The sequence below is a fragment of the Rattus rattus genome, chromosome 14 (genome assembly GCF_011064425.1).
Source record: "Rattus rattus isolate New Zealand chromosome 14, Rrattus_CSIRO_v1, whole genome shotgun sequence".
NCBI classification, from domain to species: domain Eukaryota; kingdom Metazoa; phylum Chordata; class Mammalia; order Rodentia; family Muridae; genus Rattus; species Rattus rattus.
In genome coordinates, this window is record NC_046167.1 from 16496629 (window position 1) to 16513122 (window position 16494).

Here is a 16494-nt window from a genome sequence, read left to right on the forward strand (position 1 = left end):
TTGACCTAAATATGTAGGATTTCTGTGTTGGCCTCTAGGGTGCTGGCATTACAAGTGTGTCCCCGTTCCTTCATAATATTAGTTTTCATAATATTAGTTTCAAACTGTTGAATTCAGTGGGTGAAGTAAAACTTGTCATCAAATTCCTCTCACCTTTCGAGTGTGGCTTCCAGAGTGTTTAGCCTCCCCTTAGAGGCTCATGTCGTATTTGTCTTCTGTATATGCCTCCTTTAAGGCAGCAGGGATTACATTTGAAAGTGCTTTGGGCTTAAGTTCTGAGGCTCATGACTCGTCTAATCATGGTTTTTCCTGTGTTTCTGGTGTCTCAAGGTGGAGATCAGCATTCAGAGTAGCTTCCAGCCAGGAATGAAGTTGGAGGTGGCCAACAAGAACCATCCAGACACTTACTGGGTGGCCACGATCATCACCACCTGTGGACAGCTGCTGCTCCTGCGTTACTGTGGTTATGGGGAGGACCGAAAGGCTGACTTCTGGTGTGATGTCCTCATAGCGGATCTGCACCCTGTGGGGTGGTGTACTCAGAACAAGAAGGTGTTGAGGCCCCCGGATGGTGAGCTTGCATGCCCAAGGCTTTGATGTCCAAGAGGTTGTTCTTTGAGATGCTTGATCCTTACCGCAGGGACAGAAGGACCCTTCTATAAAACCCCGAGTGGGTTTAGTGCAAAGGTTTCTTAGTTATTTAAGGCGTCTGGGGCTTACTTATCTAGAGGGGGTGGGTGGAGTTTTGTTTATCAAAAATGATATTGATCTTCAGTCAGTTTGGTCGACCAGGTAGAAAAAGTGTTCAAGGCCAGTTTGGAGGTTGTCTTTGGATAGTAGGAGAGGAAGCTCGGCTGGATGTCAGAGGGAGAGGGAGAGAGGGGAAGAGAGGCAGGGGGAGGGAGGGAGAGGGAGAGGAGAAAGAGGAGAGAATTTCCTCTTTGGGGATTAGATGTGTTGCTTTTACTCTTCCGTCGTTTTAGAGAATTGACATTTTGAACAGACTTTTTTTTAAGTTAATTTGTTTTTAACTATGGATATATGTGTGCTGCTGTGTATAGCTGAGCCCTGTGAGCTCAGGAGCCCAGGAGAGGTCACTGGATCTGGAGTTACAGCTGTTTGGGTTCTGAGCCATCTGACATGGGTGCCGGGAACTGAACTTAGGTCCTTTACTAGAGCAGCACACGCCCCTAACCACAGCGCCTCTTCTCCGGCCCTCCTACACAGCCTTCTCTCCCAAGTTTGCTTGTTTGCTTTCCTTCCTCTTCCCCTCCCTTGCTGATGACAAGGTCTTGTGAGAGCCGACTGTTATCTCTGAGCCCCTGATCCTCCTGCCTCTACTTCCTCAGTGCTGGGATTGCAGACGCCTCCCACCACACCCCCTATTATGCAGTGCTGCAGACTGAACCCGGGGCTCTGGCATGCCCCAGCACACTCTACAGAGTGAGCCGCACCCCCAGTCCCGAACTTAGTTTTTGGTCTTTCTTGTTGTGGGGATACGGGGGTTGTGAAACAAGGAGAAAGCCAAACCAATGAGAACTGACATCACTTAAAGCAGTGGACCACCCTCTTATAGACATGAGATCAGTTTAAGTTGCCACAAAACAATGAGGGTCTCCCTGCACCCCCCCCAGACATCTGGCAATGTCTGGGAGTACTTTTGTGCCTGACAGAAGAGAGAGAGGCTACCAACACAGAGCAGACCAGAGACACCCCGACCTTCCTCCAAGGCACAGGGCGTCTTTACAGTTAAGTAGTATCAGGCTTGCCCTTCCTGAAGTGCTGCAGTTGAGGTCTCCTGCTGGGGACGAAGGCACTGGAGAAGCTCCTAGGGTCTGTTAGAACTGAATTCAACCAAGTGTTTGACTCTGGTCTTGCTGTGTGATGACGGCATCAGTGCTACCTGTCAGCTTTGCTACCGTCTCCCAAGGGTGTTCCGTGGTCTCTGTACCCAGCCGTGTGCCCTTCCTTCAGTGCAATCTGTTTCCTTCTCCCTCTCCCTCCCCCCTCTCTCCCTCTCTCTCCTCACTCTCTCTTTTTCCCTCTCCCAGTCCTTCTTCCTGTCTCTCTTCCTCCTGCTCCTTTCTCTTCCTCTTTCCCCTCTTCTCTCCTTCCTTTAGCTCCTCCCACAAGCCTCTGGTATAATATTTCTGCTTGTGGAGTATGGTCTGCGGCTTTTATTTCCTCCTTTTGTTATGCATAATTGATGACTTGCTAAAAAGGGGTCATAAAATTGGCCTAAGCTCGGGAGTCGCCTTTGTGTGACATTTGTCAGGGTTGAACCGGTTGCCTGGGCCTTAGCTGACATCATGACCCCTCATTGTCTCAGAAGAAAGAGAGAGAGGGCATCCTTTTAGATCTTTGTGTCTCTTCGATCCTGCCTGGATCAACTTGCCTCCTTCCTCCTCCTCCTCTTCTCCCACTCGTCTCTGAGGTCAGAACTGATCTGTGCTCACAAACAAGGCCATCGGGACCATAGTGGCGTCCACATCAATAGGACCAGTGTGTTTAATGTAATGTAATTTATTAATGAATTAATGTTGCAAAGACTTTGAGAATACTGAGCAAACTCTGCACTACTGAGCTCTGCCTGGAGCCCTGTATAATTTTAAACATAATTCATGTATTATAAAAAGTCATCTGTCTAAGTTTGATGACTTTAATCTTATCCACAAGGTTGTGCAGACATTGTCACTATCAGGGTCTGGGTGGCTTTTTTTTTATCACCCCTAAATTGTTCCCCATTCTTACCGTCTATAACTTCCAATCTTCTTTTAAAGATTTACACTTAGAAATTTTATGTGTATGTATGTGTGTGTATGTGTGTGTGTGTGTGTGTGTGTGTGTGTGTGTATGTGCACACATGCATGTGTGTGCATAGGTCAGAGGTCAGCATACAGCAGTCTGTTCTCTCTTAGGTGGGTCCCTGTTTTGGCAGAAGGCACCTTTACCCACTGGGGCATTTTCCCCAACTCCCCAGCTAGCACTTTAAAACAGCTGCTGTGTGACTCTTTGTACAGAGCACTGGAGTTCCGATGATGTTAGTACCCTAAGAGCTCCTAGGTGCACTTGGGATGGCCCCAGCTGTCCCCTGAGAGAGAAGGCACAGTCCGATCATCAGCTCCCGCCCCCCATCGCTTGGAAGAAAAATATGGCAGTTGTCAAACTCTCAGAAACACCATCAAATTTGTATCCTGCGGACTCTGTGCTATTAACCAAGACAAAGACACCCTTAAAATGACAAGATGAAAATGAAAAACGAGAAAACCCTAGAAAAAGGGCAGTCATTAATGTGACGGGAAAGATGAGAAGTCTTTTCAAACAACAGCGGTGATGTTAGCTTGAGGATTTCCTCAGCGCTGTCTTGTAAAGAACTTAAAAAAAAAATTTACTATGTAATCAATACGACTTGGAAATCTTTAGTTCAGAGAACAAAGTCGGGAAATAGCAGGTTCATGGGGCAAGAGCTTTTATTGATTTCTGTGGGGAGGGATAATTATTGCTTCATAACCAGAGGCAATGGTTGCTCTGCAGGGACTACAGGGATCTGTGTTTTGAATGGGGATTTTTTTTTTTTTTGTCGTCGTTGTTGTATGGTTTTCTTAGTGAGTTAATGCTATAAATACTGCAACTGTGCCCGGGTGATCTTTATCTTTGTTGTGGTTGAATTTAAAAGGCACTGAAAAATATGAAATAGCAATGTATGACCCTAATGTTTCTGTCTGAGAGGCTCCATGGTGATGGGAGGGGTGTGTGTGTGTGTGTGTGTGTGTGTGTGTGTGTGTGTGTGTGTCTTTCCTTAGGTCTGTCTGTTTTGTTGTTGCTGTTGTTGTTTTAATCAGGCAGGGTCTCTAATTACCCTTGAACTCTCCAATTTGGCTGGAATGGCTGACCAAGGAGCCCTGCCCTTCCAGTACTGGGATTCCAAGCTAATGCGGTCAGCCCAGCTTCTGGAGATCTGGCTTATGTTGTTAAGCCTGCAAAGCAAGAACTTTACTGACCAAGCTATTACTCCAGCCCAGCCGAGGCTTCTTACAAATCCCAGGAATCAAAATCAAGTAAGGGACACTGCCGTCAGAATAGAGATCTGAGTTCCGCCATTGACTTTGTCCTGTAGGCGAGTCCCCTCCACCCTCTCCTGCAGTCCCGTCTTTGACTTGAGGGCTTCTATAATGTAATCTCAGGGAGTTAACTGGCCCAACCTTCCTGTGTTTGTGATTCCAATTAGAAGTAGGGTCCATGCATGTCAGCCTAGGGATCTCCGAAAAGCAAGGGGAACCGGTGTCTGTGCCCCTGTCGGACAGTGGCACGTCCTCTAGTTTTATTTTTGCTGCTGTGATGAAATATCCTAACGGAAGCAGCTTAGAGAAGAATGGGTTTATTTGGCCCGCAGTTCCAAGCTACAGTACGTCATGATGGGGAAGTCAAGGCAGGAACTTGAAAAATCCATACACAAGAGTAGCGAGAGAGAGTAGCGTCTTTGCCTGCTTCCAATGTTCCCACAAATCCAGGATCTGTCATAGTCAAGGGCCATGAGAGTTACTGCGTCCCTGCTTGCTTCTGATACTTGGGTCTTCCTACCTCAATTAACATCATGATAGTTTACCAAAGACACGGTCTCAGACCGACCTGATCTAGACAATTTCTCACGGGAGGCTCTCTTAGGTCGTGGCAAGTTAACAGTTAGAAACTAGCCACATCTAGGATGGAACATGACTGTAGTACTTGGGTTGAATGTCCCTTCAATTAGAGGATAGTTCCCCTTTCAGTCTAGATAGCTAAGACGTTCCAGTCTCCCACTGAGTGATCAGGGAACCCATGGTCATTGACAGCTTGGAGTATGTGAGCTTTAGCCTGCTCTTCTTTGGGGGTCGTCCGTCAGGCTGAAGTGGCTGAGTTCAAGATCTTTGGATTATCTGAGGTTGTCGTCTTGCCTTTGCGGGCACTTCATTGGAAAAGGAGCAATTTGATTGGTCGATTGCTTGACCCAGGGTTTTTATGAGGTGCTGGTGACTGGAGCCAGGGTGTTTGGCAGGCTGATCGAGCTCTGTACCAATCGAACTCCATCCCCGGACCCAGGTTTTATTATTTTAGATGCCAGTTTGACGGGGCACAAAGACCTAGTTGTAGTACTACCTTTTCCTGCCTCACTGTTCTAACTCTTATCTTTGAATTCACGTAGGTTGTCATAAATATGTTAAATGTATGTGTGTGGGGGGGAAGCGTGTACAGCCCCGTTCCCCAGTTCACGTCATTATGGTGCGATTCCCATCGTCAGTCAGAGAGTGCCATTAACAAGGACATATTCAGAGACAACTGAGTTCAGTGGCCAATTGGCCGTTGAGAGTGCAAATATTCCTGCTCCAGGGCTAACCAGCGCTAATCTTTCATATTAAAAGTATTACGAGACGCACTACATTAAAGCCTCGCTAAGTGCAGCCAGGGATTAGAGCTCCTATTAGGAGAGCAAAACGGATAGCGTTTTTTGGCTTAGTAAATCAATAAGGCCTGATTTATTCATAAGTGTGCACCACGCTTGCAGAGGGCAACTGCCAAATTATTATTGTTTATGGTGATAATGTACGGAAATCATTTAATCCAATGACTGTTTTCATTGTTATGGATTCAGAAGTAGCAGCATCGCCTCTTAATGTCAGGGGCCTGGGAGCTTCGCCGCTCCGATGCTCTGAGTGATGCCTGTTGAGTTCTTTGAGGGATGCTCTCCTGTGAGATTGCAGGTGACTATTTGGGAAGGCGCAGGACAGTAAAAGCCCCTGACTTCTAAGCAGGCAAGTATTTATGTGTGCATCCGGCTGCTGCAATACGAGTGTTGGAATTACAGTGCCTCAGGAGCCTGCCACTAGTTTTTATTTTCGCCATTATTAAAATTTTCTGTAATTTGAATTGCAAACGCCTGCGGGCTCGCCAGAATGACTGTATTTACCATTTCAAAGTGGAATCACCATTACCAGAGTTAGTTAATATATATAACTTATTTGAATGAAGGAATGTTTATTCATGAAGCGTGAGGAGAAAGTGTGAAGACCGCCTTATGTTACGTGGGGAGATCTGCCAAGTTCTCCAGGGCGGGGAGGACTCTAGTACATTGTAACGTAATCGTTGCTGCCATGAGGGACACCAGGACTCACCTGTCCACAGACACTGTTTAGCCGTGACTGTGAAAAGGAAAATTTCGAAGTTCTATGAGACTGTTCGCTTTTAGTTTAGTTTTGTTTCTTATTCCATTTGTGTGCTTGTGTGCACATGTGTACAGCCCTTGCTGCACAGGTGGGAAGACTGATGTCGTAGGAGTAACCCTAAAGCCTTTTCCGGGAAATTCCTTCTTTTACAGTTCTGCTTGTGTCTTCTACTGATTCAGCAAGGCTCACCATGTTGCAGTATACACTCCAACCCAAATATGCCCCCGTAATGAAAACAGAACTCAGTTAATATGAGTCCAAGCTGCACGCTTAGATGGGGGAGATCCAGCGCTGCACTGCTCTGTGCCCCAGCTAAGAGATTTCTTATAACTTGCAGTTTCTCCAGGCGATGCATGCGCTGCTGCTCCATTTCCCTTCTACCTCCTCTTCCTCCGTCGCCCCCTTCTCAGTCTTTTCCTCTTTTCTCTCTCCCTCTCCCCTGCCTTTCAAAAACTCTGTCCCCAATCGCAGACCTTGCCTTATCTTGTGCCTAGCCTCATCTGCATATAGACATCAATGCACATCACCGTGTGAGGGAAGCAGTCTGCTTAGAGTTCTTAGTCTGGGTCCCGTGATGCTGATGTTGTTGGAGCAAAAGAAAAACTAATGGTCAAATGACTTCTCCAAGACAGCATGACCATGGTGGATCTGCTCAGGACAGCATCACTTGGCATAAGCACTGAGTTGGAAAAATACCAAGCACTGTTTATAATAATAATAATAATAATAATAATAATAATAATAATTAATATTATTATTATTATTTTTGTTCTACTTTTGATCCCAGCTACCCTTCCTCGTTACTGATGAAAGAGTTGGCGACAGTTGTATGTATTACCTGGCAAACATTTTTTACCTTACTGAGAACTAAACTGGAATTTGTCTTACATCCTACCAATTCATGTTACTGTCACATGTGTAACTCCAGAAATAGTATGGGTGAACGACAGTATTGATTTTTCTTTTTTAAAAAAAATGTGAGCAGTGGATAGACACGGACTCATTGATAGAATGGACTCATTGATGGATAGTTTTATTTTTATGAGCATATTTAGCTAATATTTCTGGAAACAATAGATAAATTATATAACTTGGTTTAACTATTTTGGATTTTGGATATTTCATAAATCGAAACTCAGATTTATATGTTTTAGTAGGTAGACTCCAATGTTAAAACAGTAGAATATTTCGTGTAGTAGCTTTTAGAGGGGAAATAGATTTAAAGAATGCAGGGCTGTTAAAGTGCTTGGATCCATGACATCCTGGCTTTCCGTCCAAGTACGGTATAAAACTGGGCATAGCAATCCCAGAATTCACGACACAGATGCAGGAGGATCAGTTCCAGGTCATCCACGGCTACTTAGGACCCCCTCCCTCCATCACGTATCTATCGAAACAGATCAAGATAACTCTTTAGAACTTTGTTCCTGTAGTTTGCAATGAAATATATTAATATGAAATATATTAATATGATACAGATTTCTGTGAATACAGCATATATCAAAATCTCGAGTTTTAGGTAGATAATGACTTTGCTGAAATGAAAGCAAAGCAAGGCCAGTATATTGTTTGGAATGTAGATGCAATTGTCTGTGAATTGACTACATACTTGTTTTGTGACTCATCTGAACGGGGCTGGCCTATCAGTACAATATCTGGACTTGACTCATAGTTAGAGTTAGCCCTCCTTGACACTTTGCCAACTCTATGTGTCATAGCTAGGATAGCTTGCACTCTCCCTCCCTCCCCGCCTCTTTTCCTCCCTCTTTTATTTCTGTGGTGTTATGTGTACGTAGGTATGCGTGCCCCTCCCCCTGTCCCCCCCCCCCAGCTCTTTGCTAATAGGAAAACTCGAGCTAACACAAAGATCTTGCAGAAATTCTCATGGCTACTAGTAGCTGTTTGGGGTTCCCCTTAGTGCTGGGATTATGTACATCGTATAAACGTCTGATCTTCAGCCTCCCAGGCATAGACTGGGCTGGAGACAGTGCCCTGTTGATCATTTTGTGTATTAAATTTGGTTTGCGTAGATTCTTCAGAGCGGTGTTGAGAGTATAAGAGACCGTAAGAAATGTGTGGTTCCCGTTCCTCGCCCTGCTTGAGGGTGGTGCTTTATTCACTTTTAATTTCTTATAAGACCTTCACAGAGTTAGAGCCCAGGAGTTCTTCTGCAGATACAGGATAAAGCTTTGAGCTACACCAACAACGAAACCCCATACTAGCTAATACTGATGTCAAGGTAGAGTACATTGGAGAGCTTCGTTGTTTGTGGGCGTGGATGGGTGTGAGGGTGTGTACAGGGGCAGCCAGGAGACAGTCCCAAGTCACATTCCTCAGGAACATTGTCCAGCTTACTTTTAGACAGAGTCTCTTTTTTTGGCCTGGAACTTGCTGGTTAGAGTGTGTGTACTGTCCAGAAAGCACAGCAATCCATATTTGTGTGCCTCCTTCATGTAAGGATAACCATCGTGTGCCACCGCTCCTGGATATTTTATGTGGGTTCCGGGGATTGGCACAGTTTCTCATGCTTACAAGGAAAGCACTTTACCCACTGAACCATCCTGGAGATAGCTTTGTAATCTTGCTATCCCCCAACCTCAGAGAGAGAGAGAGAGAGAGAGACAGAGAGAGAGAGAGAGACAGAGAGAGAGAGAGAGAGAGAGAGAGAGAGAGAGAGAGAGAGAGAGAGAGACAGAGACAGAGAGAGACAGAGACAGAGAGAGACAGAGACAGAGAGAGACAGAGACAGAGACAGACTGAGTTTATAATAGTAATCATGTTTGGTTCTGAGATCTGGCTGATGCTGACACTTGCCCATGAGAACCAGGGAGGACTAACAAGTCACACTTACTTGTATCAGAAATGAATGACAGCTGTCAGCCAGGTTGGGACGGATGGGCTTAGTGGATGTAACATTCAAGCACACAGAGTGGCCCTTGCCATAGTAACGGATAGCCTGCTAATAACACTGTGGGTTAGTGTTGCCTCCAGATGGAGAATCCATGGTCCATCCATATTTGAGTCTGAGGCTTTAGGTTGACCAGAACAGACAAGATCCTGGTCATGATGCTGGTATGCTAATTGCTTTTGCGTAGCTGTAAGCAAGTTCAAGATGGAAACAGCTTAAAGGAGATTATTTTTAAAGGTTATCTTGCCTCATAGTTACAGAGGGCTCCTTTCATCTGGTGCAGTTGGGCAGGGGAATGTGTGATGTGAAAGTCTATTTGATTTATGGCAGCCAGGAAGCATAGGCCAAGACAGGAAGGGACCAAGGATTATATACTCCCAAGAATCTATCCTCAATGGCTGACTTCCTTCAGGTAGGCTCCACTACCTGTAGGTCGTCTCTGCAGTATTGGGGCTGGACAGCTTTTGATGACTAGATAGTTTTTTATTTTCACATTTATGACCTCTGGAGCCAAGGAAGGGGCCTGAGATTCTCTCTGCTGTGGTTTCGTGTGAGGGGAGTTAAAACCGGACTTGAGATTTCAGAGTCAGGGCAGAATGGAGGTCAGAGACATGATAGATGGCAACCATAGGTGAGGCTGCTCACCATACTTCAGTGTCTTTTATCTTGATGAGGCTGTGGTTCTTACAATTCCAAACTTAACAGTCCCTTAGGAGTTTGGTGTGTTCTTGCATGCCTGAAATTCCAGCACCCAGGAGCTCACACAGGACTGTGAGTTCAAGGCCAGCTTCAGTCATCTCCTGAGATCCTCTCTTAGAAACAAAACTTTAGTAAACCATGCCTCGTGTCCAAGGTTATTGATAATTTGAGTATGCTAGAGGCTAGTTCCAAGAGCCCGGCATTGGAGGGTCGCCTTTCCCTTTAAAAGGCTAATGTTTAAAAGAATACGCATGTCATCCCGAGAGTAGCACAAATTTCCTTTCGTTTATATCCAACAGCTTTTAGAATTGAATAGTTACACAAAACAAGGCCCAGTTGTCCTTTGAAACGTTTATGTGGTTTGCAGTGAGCCTGTAAGCTGATGTCCGTAAAGAAATTTCATCAGAGGAAGGCAGAGGAAGTGAAGAAAAAATTGGTTTTGAGGAGTTTTGTATTTATTTGTTTAATTGTTTCTTATCGAGGGGCAGAGTTGCTGTTGAACGTAGTTGATTAAACAATGTAAAGATTCAGAGAGCTCGTAATGACATATTTGTATAATGGCTTGGAACGGACTCCCTCAGCACCAAACGTGGATTATCAGACGTGGAGAGCCACTCACACAATCTGTCATTAAGTTTTTTCCACAATGAATAGTTGTGTCATCTCATTAGCATGCGTTCAGCCTGCCTCTCGGACAGGCTTGTGCTGAATCTCTTTTGAGGCCCTCACAAAGTGCAGAGAAGTTTCAGTGTCTGCACACTTCCCCACCACCCTCACGCACAAACAAATGAGGCTCATCGAAAATCACCACAGGTGATGACAAACCCTCCCCTTCCCCTCTCTCCCCTCTCTCCCCTCCTTCCCTTCCTTTCCCCCTACTATCCCTCTCTCTGTCTCTCCTCTCTCTCCATTTCTCTCTTCCTCCTCCCTCTTCCCCTCTCTTCTTTCTCCCTACTCCATCTCTCTGTCTCTGTCTCTTGCCTTTCCTTCGACAGACTAGCCTTGAAATGAAACAGGAAGTCATTTTTTATTTCACCCACCTTTCAAGTGGTGGGACCACAGGCATGGGCCATCATAAAGGTTTGCAGTAAAGCTAAAAATGCCTTTTGATTTTAATTTTTTTTTTCTGAGTTTTGATTTTTAGCTGCTGGTCCTGTCGAGACCCAGGCTAGGTGAAGGAAGCTTTCGTAGTGTTACTTGCAACAATATTTACTCACATATGTTTTGTGAGAAGAAAGCAAAGTTCCTTTCACGGTCTCCATCCGCACGTCGGATGTGAAATTTGTTAGTCCATCCAAACCGAGTTAAGTCTCTAATGTCCGTGGACCATTAGGTTTGTAAGTATTGCTAATGGTCCGTTCTGTTGTGTGTGTGTTAATGTGCCCTTCCCGGGTGGGTTTCTGTGAAGGATAATGCAGGGGCTGTGTTAATATAAGTAACTCGCCAGTAAATTAACATCAATTAAAACTCCGATTAGACAGCTGGCACAAGTCTTTTCATGTCAAGTACAGTTATGTTTAGTTCAGACTTAATATTTCCTGGTCTCATCCATGGTCTCTGTTCCATTCTCTACCTGGATTTCTACCTGGAGCTCTCAACTTTCTTCCCCCAAGTTGCTTTTGGCCAGTGTTCGATCACTGCAACAGAGAGGCAAACTAGGACAAAGGATGAATCAGCGTAAGCGAGAGCTGATTCTGTAAGACTGTGATGGCGTCTTCTGGTAGCTTGGGGAAAGGGACACCATTTCTCTGTGTGGTTGCTTACCGCAGTGCATGTGACCCTCTGTGTGTTCAGAAGTTGTAGACCTTGTGTGGAATCAAGGATGTACAAATTGATTAGTTCGTGATCTAATTTCCGTAGGAGGTGATAGTCCACTTAGAGAACCGAGAATGATCTTGAAGGGACTGACTAAGGAAGGTATTTTGAATTTACTATCTCTGGATGAACAGTTGACCTTTTGTAAGATAATGGAATATTCTTATCTATCTATCTATCTATCTATCTATCTATCTATCTATCTATCGATCGATTGATCCATTCATCATCCATCTATGTATGTATGTATGTATGTATGTATGTATGTATGTATGTATGTATGCATGCATCCATCCTTCCATCCATCCATCCACCCACCCACCCACTCACCTACCCACCTATTGGTGTTGTTATCAACTCCGCTGTGCACGTTGTCTGAATGATGATGTCTGAGCGTATTTGCTTGTACCAGATGTGTTGATGCAGGTTCTCATGTGCCCTTCTTTATTTTCTGGTGGCGTCTTGACACAAACATCTCTTTTTCCTCATTACCCCCCCTCACTAAGATATTAATAGAATTCCTTGGATGTTTCCATGGTTTAGTAAAACTAATGGTTTAGTAAAATTGTTTTTCTTTTAATTTAGCACCAGAGTGGCTTAAGCTTTTGGCTCATTTCAGCAGATATTTCAGGACAGTTTTTGGTAAAGACAAAAGCAGTGGAGATGTTAATGACTAGATTTAAAAACGCAATTTAGATAAGTATTTCTTGGTAACTGTGAGAGTTGTTCCCGGATGACTCAGCACTATGGCTTTCGGTCTCGTTCACTTGTGGATGGTTTGTTTCTCTTCCTGTTCACTCCCTGAGTTAAACTAACCGAGACAAGCACTTGCACACGCCTAATAGGCTGTGGTGGCTACTATGTAAACTGACTCATGTCACACCCACCAGCTGACTTGTCATACAGATATTGGGGTTCTCTAGACTAGAATCCGTTTGTTGTTATTGAGGCTTGCGTTTGAGGACCTTGGGGCGCTCACTGCGAACACACGATACATTATTTTTTAATGAGTCAATGAACTGTCTTCGACTTCTCGACTTTCCCTTGGCATGCTCTGCGAAACTGTATGCATCACGGTTTCTCGCTGTGGCTTTTAGCTTTCCTTTTTCATAATGAGTGGCAGAATGCCTCTCTAATTCTGCTTCGAAAACTTTCTTTACTGTGGGAAATTTAAGTACACGCAAAACCTCTTCTGTTCATCCCTCAAGGCTAACCACGAATCTGTTCAAAGCCAATCTTTTGTTTAATCAACGCGCCACCCACTTTCCCTGGCCCTTACTGCTTAAAAGCAAATCCTAGACATCGTATCAGTTCATCTGTAAATATTTTAGCATGTGTCTCTCATAGATAATTCTGCACATGTGTGTGTGCAATCATTGAGAAGTCATGGCGACTTAAAGGGGGGCTTTTTATTTATTTTCAAGATGGTTTTTAAGAACTGGAGCCAAACACTGATTTAAAAAAAAAAAAAAACACCCCCCTAGTGGAAGTTAAATGCCTCTTCTGAAAAACTGTGGAATGAGTCAAAAACTGAAATTAATTCAACACCTCTACTCAGCCCAACTTACCAAAAATTAAAACCAGAAGAAGGGGGTGATTTTTCTTTTAGAGTTAAAAAAAATTTGTGTTTTTCTTTCTTTGGTGGGCCTGGAATAAATACTAAATTTAAATTTATTATTTTTAGATTTAGTGGGTTTAGCCCCAAGCACAGTGGTGGTCGCACCCATCGTATAATCCCATTACCTGGGAGAATGAGGCACGAGGCTCTCGATTAATGGTCGACCTTGGCTACAGATTTGTATCTCAAATGAAACAATAAATAAATAAACAAACAAACAAACAAATGAATGAATGAATAAATAAATAACAATATAAATTAGTAAATAAATCCAGTAGCTTTAGGTTCCTCTTTCTCACGTGTCTATGTTAATGTTCCGCACACAGGAAAGAACATTCTAGATCTGGTCTTGGGTTCATAACTGAGGAGGGAGTCCAGTCGTTGTCCTGAGTGACTTGATTGCCTGCTGCGCTAGTGATCTTTCTCTTGGTTGTGACTGGGGCTGACTTTGGTTTGTTGATTGAAAAGGGAGAGGCCCAGGAGGCAATGCAGTCTGTCATAGCAGGGTAGGCGTGGTGAAGGAGCCATGGTGACCAGTCCTGTTTCTTCTCCAGTCAGTAACTAGAGGCAGACAGTAAGCAGGCTTTGGTTTGTAAACCTCAACAGCTTCTTAGTATTACTGTTCTGGTCAGCTTTCCTCTCAGTCTCTTGTGCAAACGGGCAGTCAAAAATTATTTTTTCTGATATTTTGTGCATACTATGTAACGCACGGTTACATAGTATGGATGATTAATCAATTGCATGTGTTGAGGAATAGTGGGGACAGGGGAGGGTCTTAGCATGTGCAGGATTTATTAGATTCTCCCGATGGCATTTGTATTTCTGCGCAGGAACATGCTTTATGATAAAGACTTGGTAGGCCAATGGTGTCAGAAGATGCTGCTGTGGGAACAGGACGGGAAAGGAGTGTGAAGTGCTTTCGCTAACCTCCACAGAGGGCTTCTCGCTTATGTTCCTGGTAATTTGCGGCTAGCACAGTAGCCCCTAGAATCCCGAGTGCTGACTTCCTGACTGACATGTGGGGGTCGCGTGGCCAGTACATTTACATGCGAGTGGGTGACTTAAGTCTGCAGGACCCCCAGCTGCTGTTTTCCTCGGTTTCCTTTCTTCTGCTGCACAGAACTAAAAGGGATGAGTTAACATTTGTCTTTTGTGTCTGTCCCTTCTGGAGATCCTAGAAATATTTCTAAAACTATGCAAGATTAAAAAAAATGTCTTTATTTAGTTGCAGTTAAATTTTATGTGCACGAGTGTAGTCTTATGTATGTGCATGACTACAGCACATGTTACTCCCGCTGGAGGAGGCCAGAGCCTCAGAGCACTTGGGCCTGGAGTATAGACCATTGCGGCCCACCATGTGGGTGTTGGGAAGCCAGTCCCGGAGCCATCTCTTTAGCTCCCAGACATTAAGGTTTCTTTGGTGGGATTCATGCTCGTGTAAGGAACATTCGCTGTTTGGACCATGGCATTTCTATCTAGAACATTCCATGTTTAGTCAGTGTGAATTGAATACAAACTGGGACTGGTGTGTGTGTGTGTGTGTGTGTGTGTGTGTGTGTGTGTGTGTGTGTGTGTGTGTGTAAGTGTGTAATTTCACAGTGTGAAAAAAGTTTCAGAAGTATTGAAAACTCCTTAGCGTCTTCTTATTCCGTGCCCACTGAGAGGCTTACGTTGTCAGAGTCCCGGAGAAACCTCACCAGAGTTTGGAGGGGGCTTTCATACAACTGAGGAACTGAAATGATGAGATAGAAGCCAGCTTCCTTCTTTTCTAGGAATGACGTCTCGGCGCATGCCAATGATTTGATTATGGCGGCCTGAGTCTCAGTGTTGAAACCATGAAGTTCCCAGCTGTGTCTGGAGCAGAACAGGCAGAGCCACAAAACACTGGGGATAGGGTCTTAGGACTCTTTTAAGAGAGATGCCAATGCGTATTTTAGGTTTAGGGAGGAAGAGGGCCGTGTCCCAGGCCAATTTCCAGGTGTTCTCACTGCGTACCCCTGCCATCTTCCAGACGGTTTTACGCCGAATCGCTCACTGTCCTGCTGTGCTTTAGAGATATGTGAGCTCACCTTCTCCTTCTAAAGGGGGAGACAGCCATTTTCATTCCAAAGAAGAGGCCCTTTCCCGCCCGCCAAGAACGAGTGCTAATTTGTTTTATGTTAAGAGTCATCCTGTAATAAAACCCGTCATTTTGTTAATTAAAAAGATCACATGGAAGGCCCCTAGAGATCAGGTCTCGTGAACTTCGGCAGACGACTGTTGCTTAGGGCGGTGTGTACTCATCCACCCAGGAGAGGGGCGAGATGCCTGGCAGGTCTGCTTTGTCTCCAAGAGGAGCGGCTGACGTATGATAATTCCGCCATTTGCCTTTATGATGGTTCTCTTCACTGTCAGCTTGAGGGGGATTTAGACCCTCCTGGGAGGCACAGCTCTGGCACAGCCTGTGAGGTAGAAGCCACCTAAATATGAGCGGTACTGTTGTGCCCCGAGAAGGGGCACCAGACCGAAAATACGGGGAAAGGAAAAGGCAACTGAGTCACGGCACCTGACGCCAAAGCGTTCAGCACCCCCAGGCTCCAAGCCTCTCTGCCACGACAGACAGAACCTTCGAATTGTGAGCCAAAAGAAACCCTTCCAGCCCTAAATTGCTTTATCAGTTATTTTTGTCATAGCAGAGAAACGCAGCGCATATAGAATCGGTGTTGTAAGAATCTTCTTTGGAATTTGCCTACACGGTATGATCCAGGGGACCCCACACACTGACGCAAAACAGGCAGACCTGCGCCTCTCTCTCTCTCTCTCTCTCTCTCTCTCTCTTTTTCTCTCTCTCTCTCTCTCTCTCTCTCTCTCTCTCTCTCTCTCTGAACAGAATTACTGAATGCCCCGAAATGACAGCAGCCACTGCTCAGCAAGTGTGACTTCTTTATAGCTGTTGATCTTACAGTCTACCTACGGTGACATACTCCTTTGATGAGAAAATACTTGAGTAAGTCTCTTGGGGAAAGAAAAGAAAAAAACAGTACAGATAAAAGGTTTCCAAATATAAGCTCCTCCAGTGGCTTGAAGTTGCCGTTCCCCTCTGATTTTTCTCTGGGCGTGTGTCTGAGGCGGGGGACAAGCGTCTGCAACTCCACCTCACCAGCTCGTTTCATTCATACCATGGGCCCAGACATTGCAAAACAGCTCATGAAAGGACCCAAAGTCCTTCGAGGAAGCACCAGATTTTAAAAAAAAATACAGTCATTGATTAATTT

At 44.8% G+C, this 16494-nt stretch overlaps 1 protein-coding gene across 1 annotated transcript in view; it reads left to right on the forward strand.

Annotated features, from left to right (window-relative positions):
• Sfmbt2 (Scm like with four mbt domains 2) overlaps positions 1–16494 on the forward strand; it is a 194296-nt gene that overhangs the window by 26831 nt on the left and 150971 nt on the right. The window contains 1 exon segment of the mRNA XM_032884847.1: positions 331–571. Coding sequence (XP_032740738.1) covers positions 331–571 — 241 coding nt within the window.